Source organism: Artemia sp. Qi Xiang Cuo, chromosome 15 (assembly GCF_049724085.1).
Source record: "Artemia sp. Qi Xiang Cuo chromosome 15, ASM4972408v1, whole genome shotgun sequence".
Classification (NCBI taxonomy): Eukaryota; Metazoa; Arthropoda; class Branchiopoda; order Anostraca; family Artemiidae; genus Artemia; species Artemia sp. Qi Xiang Cuo.
Window position 1 is genome coordinate 61,859,838 of NC_142808.1, and position 6,461 is coordinate 61,866,298.

Consider the following 6,461-nt stretch of genomic DNA (forward strand, 5'->3'; position numbering starts at 1 on the left):
GATTCCATAATGATAAAATGATTTTGAAAAACATGTGCATACACACAAGAGAAAATATATATCCATTTCTTGATTGACAGAAAAATTTAAATATTGTAGCTGATAAATATTTTCTCTTCCAATTCTAATGAAATAACAAAGATTATACCAAATTATAAGAATCATTTTTTCTACCCCCCCCCCCCCCCGAAAAAAATCTTCTTTTTTTTACAAGATCCTCAATCGACTGCAAATATGGACTAGAGACAAGTTTGTCATTTTAAGACATTAATTAAAAAAAACTTTTTCCACAAAATAAGTTTTTCAACTTATTCAATACCCTTATGCCTTCCCAAGGCCAGAACATAATTTGCACTTTACTGAAAAAAAATAAAAATGAACGTGCATTGTGAGTTTAATTTACATATACTGATATTTAGTAATCAAAATGTTAATACTATTTGATTTATTAAAGTTATAAAAGTAAAAACATTTCTATTTTTTTCAGTAACGTGCAAATTATGTTTTGGCCTTGGGAAGGCATAGGGGTTTTGAGCCCAACTTAAGTGAATTTCTTCTCATTTTGAGTTTGACTCGGTTATTTATTGTAATTTCTCTTCGTTTTGGGTTTCATTTATTTATCGACGCTGATTTGCGGTAGTTTCACGCTTCGTAGATTATTTGATTTTATTTTTGCTCAAAATTTTGTTTAATGCAGTTCTTTACTTTTCTTTGAAAAACTTATTTTGTGGAAAGTTATTTTATTTAATTTCTGTTCGTTTTATATTGACATAGTCTTTTCAGGGAAAAAGATAATAATACTTCAAATCTTTTCGTTTTTTAAGACTTTATAGTTTGGCCTATTATTTGTATGCTGCAGAAAAATTTTCAGCAATTTTTAACAACATACACCCTTTTCATATCTACTCTAGTTGACCTGAAACGGAAAACTTGATACCATTTGCAAAAAAATCTGCTTACTTTCTTTGATAGCTTGGATACATTTACGCTATTTTGACTTGGTTAAATTTTAAAAGCAGAAGTAGCCCCGAAAGTTTGAACATAATACCCAAAGTCGTTCTTTGGATAATGTTGAGATGCCTTATTGGGAATTAGCATTAACACAGTGCATTTTGACTTAATCTTAAGACAACATTTAGTTTTTAAACATAAAGGCAAATGGGAGGGTGAGCGTGGGAGGGGGATTAGTTGCACTCCAATCACTTTCGACTATTAAAAAGGGCATCAGTCCTATCTATTTTAGTCGAATGAGCCCTTTTCGAATTTCCTACGACAACTCCTTCGATACGAAGTGCCCTGGTCTAAACAACAACAACAACAACAAAAAATCATATACAAGACCCACATCGATCTTTACTATAAAAATTTCAAGCCTTCTGATCACTTTCGACTATTAAAAAGGGCACTAGGCCTTTCGATTTCCAATCGAATAAGTCCTTTTTAAGTTTCTACGAAAACGCTTTCTATAAACACCTTATATGCCCCCAGGGCATAAATAAAAACCTTACCCTAAGGGCTGTGAGGGTGGTTGTCATCCTCTAAGATATAATTTCCAGAACTTTCAACTACGTTAAACAAACTGGCTATCTCAAATTTTGATTGGATGTGTTTGGGAAAATGGTGTGCATGAGAGGGGCGTTAGTCACTCTCCCATTACTTTTAACTATTAAAAAAGGCACTAGCCCTTTAAATTTCCAATCAAATGAGCCCTTTTGAAGTATCTAAGACAATGCTTTCAATATGAACCTTATATGCCCCCAGGGCATAACTGACAACCCTTTCTCTGAGGGCTGGGGGGTTGTCATCCCCAAAGACCTAATTTACAGAACTTTCTACAACGTTGAACAAAATGGCTATCTGAGAATTTTGATTGGATGTGTTCGGAGGATTGGTGGGCGTGAGAAGGTGGTTAGTTACCCTTCAATCCCTTTCGACTATTAAAAAGGGCACTAGCCCTCTCAATTCCCAATTAAATGAGCCCCTTTGGAACTTTTTAAGACAACTTTATCTATAAAAACCTTATGTGCCCCCAGGGCATAATGACTTCATTCTAGCTTTTCCCAAATATAGAATGTATGAAAAAAAAAAATTAATGTCATTAAAATGGATCATCTTCATCCATTCTCTGAGGATTTGTATCAAAATTTTAATTCCCAATCTTCTTTGAATTTCATATAATTCCTCATATACGTCCAATCAATGCGCTGCAAAACAAATGACTTCATTCTAGCTTTTCCCAAATATAGAATATATGACATTAAATGAATCATCTTCATCCATTGTCTGAGGATTTGCATAAAAAGTTTAATTCCCAATCCTATTTGAATTTCATATAATTCCTCATACATGTCCGATCAGTGCGCTGCAAAACAAATGACTTCATTCTAGCTTTTCCCAAATATAGAATATATGATATAAAATGAATGTCATTAAAATGAATCATCTTCATCAATTGTCTGAGGATTTGCATAAAAAGTTTAATTCCCAATCTTATAGTAATTAGGGTTCAGCATATATATAGGCATAATAGGGTTCAGCAAGACCACAGTAATTGCTATTGTACAAAATGAACTAGCACTTTTTCTAAGAATGGGTTGTTATATGATTATTAAGATTTCATTTATTAGATCTTTTAATTTATCTATTCTGAGAAATTTTACCTTTTTGTCAACAGGGGTTTTAAACCCATGTAATATACTACTGATTGTGTAATTTTCATCAGGACTATTCCCTTTTCGAGGGTGTTTTCCCCCTTTTGAAAATTTAGCATATTTTGCGTATTTTTGGGTTTGTAACTTTAAACTAAATGTATTTGCGTATTTGACATCATTATATGGTGTGTATACTATTTTAAAAATTCCTTATTAGCATTTTGGTCACTACACAAACTACTCTTAAGTCACAGTTCATTACCACAAACTGTTTTATTGATGAGGTAAAAGGTTTGCATGAGTTAAAGAATTTTTCTGGTACAAATTCAGAATATATTATCTGGCTTTTACTGTATGTTGCAGTGATATGTAGACTGTAACAGAACAAAAACAAAATATTAACAGAATGTAATGGTAACAGACTGTAACAGCGAAATAGTAACAGAGTGTAATACAGACTGAACATAACAGACTGGTAAAAACTCAAAATATATAATTTAACTTTTTACCGTTAGTTACAGGGATATGTAGACTGTAACAAAACAAAATATTAACAGACTGTAATGGTAACAGACTGCAACAGCAATATAGTAACTGAGTGACATAACAGACTGGTACAAATTCAGAATATATTATCTGACTTCTTTACTGTTAGTTGCAGTGATATGTAGACTGTAACAGAACAAAATACAAAATATTAACACTGTAATGGTAACAGATTGCAACAGCAAAATAGTAACAGAGTGTAATAGAGACTGAACATAACAAACTGGTACAAATTCCGAATATATTATCTAACTTTTTTACTGTTAGTTGCAGTGATTTCTGATGATTTACATATATATATTTACAAATTTGCGTCAACCTCAAATTTGTTTAGAGTACTGGGGAATTCATGATCTTAGCTGCTACTTTAGTAACTTAGAATTTTGTTTTTATAATGCTAGTACTTTATATCCTATGATTATATTTTATTTTCTTTTTCCTGGCTCAATACCCTTTTACAGAATTTAATAGTGTGTATATTTTAATTTTTAGAAAAATCTACGATCTGTAGATTTCTCAGAGCCTAATTGGCAAAATTCATTTTACTAGAAGTGCGGGAAAGGAAAAAGGAAACGAAAAGAATAAAACACTCATCACAGGTTTAGGAAAGTTGAAGTCAAATTGCCCGCAGCCTAATTGCCTAACTGGTGCGTATATTAGCCAGAACAGAGAAGAAAAATATGGTTTACTTTTGTAATTAAAGACAATTGTGACTTGGTACATTTTTAGTAACATTCTATAGAAAGCTATTTACACAAAAACTTATCAGGGTTTGCGGTCGCGTGAAAATCCACGTAACTACTTACCTATCAAACCAATATTTAATTAAATCTATTATAAACAAATCAATATAAATAGCTATAAAATAAATAATAATAATAATAAAATTAACAACAAAATAATATTAGTTGGAAGTATTTCGGAACATTTAAAAAAGTTTATGTTTAGTTCTTAAGGTCTAGAGCGAGCATGGTACATTACCTTCTTTAAACATTATTCTCAGGGCTCTTTTTTGAATGTATTCAATTTTTTCTGATTCATCACGGGAGATGCCAAACCGGACAAGCATATTCAAGATGCGGGCGGACAAAGGAAGTATAAATCCTTAAGGAATGGGATGGGGGACATTAAATCTATTCAATAGTTTAAGGAGAGACATGGACGCATTAGCTTTATGGACAATATCTTTAACGGGGATATCGCACTTTAAATTAGAGGAAATTGTAACACCAAGTAATTTAAAGGAAGAAACAGAAATATTTGGAGGGATAGGGTTGAGGAAAAGGGGTGTTGTTTTAAGGAAACATATTGGAATTATCATAGATTTAGAGGGGTTAACTCTCATGTCTAAGTCTGCAGCATAATTTGCAATATCATTGAGGATGCTAATAGGGTTGCTTACTATGTTTCTGTAGCAGGTTTCAACAATCGTTAGCTCATCCACAAATTTCCATCTGTCGGGAAATCCCTTAGCAAGGCTATTTATTATAACAGAAAACAGGAGGGTGCTAGACGTTTGTGTACCATGCCCTGTTTCCTAATCATGATGCATGAACGTCTAGTACCCAAGCAAGATTCTCCAGGCAGGCTCCAGCCAGTCAGGAACACAGCATTTTTTCTATCTTCAAAAAGAAGTTTCGTTTAATATGGCAGTAATTCAAAATGAATTGTACTAAGTCAAGCAAGATTATGATTTCCATCTCAAAAAGATGCTGGAGTTTTGTTTAATATGGCGGTAATTCAAAATTGAATCGTCAAGTGAGATGATTTCAATCTCACTTGACTTAATGACAATTTAATTATGAGGCCGGTGAAGGTTACACTACCCAACTACTCTGAGAACTAGGACTCTTCTGTTTTACAACATCCGTTTTGCTAATATTATGTTACCCCTCTACAGATACTGAAACCCCCTGACAGGTTACTTGGGAAGAGTTCAGACCCTAGAACTTAATATGCTACGCCTGTCAATGAAAAGGTCTCAGTATGTATACATGGTTTTGTTGTTGAAAGTAGTTTTTCATTACACTGTTTGCATGGGCACCTATTTTTTTTTTTTTACCAGTTTGTGATTTCTCAAACCAATGGATTTTGAGCATTTTCAGATGGAGAAAGGTGGACATTTAAGCGAGAACTTGGAAACACCAGGACACTTCAGCCAAATGTCAGCTTGGGTCACTAAATCCCCCCTGAAAACAGTTCCAGTCTTTCAGGACCAGAACCCTGAAAATAAATCAAGGACTGCAGAACACTCCAGCAGAGTGGCAGAATAGGTTGCAAACTCTCCATTGAAAACATTTCCAGTTCAGGAACAATAGGAAGATTCTGTACCCTTCATACTTTTAATCAGATTTGCATGTGACAGAGCCAGCTCTCAACCAGTAGAGGTCAGAGAAGAAAGAAGCGAGAGTGAGGTTACAGCAGATGAATCTTTGGTTTTTGCTAAGCTTGCACCCCTTCTTCCAGATAGCAGATTACAGAAGTTTGTGTTGATCTATTGCTGCCAGAGCAAACCGATGAAGCTTTTAATGAAGCAGAATTAGTAAATACTGAACTGAGTGGACCGTCCGTTTTTTATACTGATCTGAATTCAAGAAATGAACAGAAATATCAAATGAATCAAGACAAAAGTGTTGCCGGAGAATCTCCTCTGGCTGAATCAGCGGATATAAGTGGTGCTATTTTATCACCAAATATACCTACCCACGAAAGTGGAAACGCATCAGTACAGGACAGAAGTCTAGGAGATATTCCAGAAAACAATTTTGACGCGGAGACAGAAAGCTCAGTGATAAAGAGTATTGCATCATCTAGAAAAAGCAGGAAGAAAGACAGATCAAAGCCAGGGGAAAACCGATTGAAAAATTATCATGCTAGATGCCAAGGGACGAAATACGAAGGAAGAAAAGTAGAGAACCGGAAATATGGTGAACGGGAAGCTACTAAAGATTTAAAGCCTGAACGGAAAATTGGCCCTCAATGCAAACATTGTAATGTCGATGCTAAGAAGCCAAAAACATTAAACAGTTTTTGAATGTTTAATCATTCCTGAAAGTGAGAGGCAGTTTGTTTGGTAGCTTTTGGAAAAAAATGTCCTGAGAACAAAAGAAGGTCTACATAGCTACACTTGTCACTTACGACGACTGTGAGAAACTCAAGGGGGCTAATCTTAGCCCTTCTAGGAGAAAAGGGACCCTGAAATACAATTTGAGAACCTCAGAAGGGATTTTAAGAGTTTGCAAGCAAATATTTTTGAGTACGTTT

The 6,461-nt window shown here is 34.2% G+C and overlaps 1 protein-coding gene across 1 annotated transcript in view; it reads right to left on the bottom strand.

Annotated features, from left to right (window-relative positions):
• The window catches only part of LOC148943959 (uncharacterized), a 101,251-nt gene extending 97,060 nt beyond the window's left edge, over positions 1-4,191 (bottom strand). Inside the window, exon 1 of the mRNA XM_089101302.1 lies at positions 4,179-4,191. Coding sequence (XP_088957428.1) covers positions 4,179-4,191 — 13 coding nt within the window. The remainder of the gene's footprint in view (positions 1-4,178) is intronic.
• Positions 4,192-6,461: the final 2,270 nt, after the last annotated feature.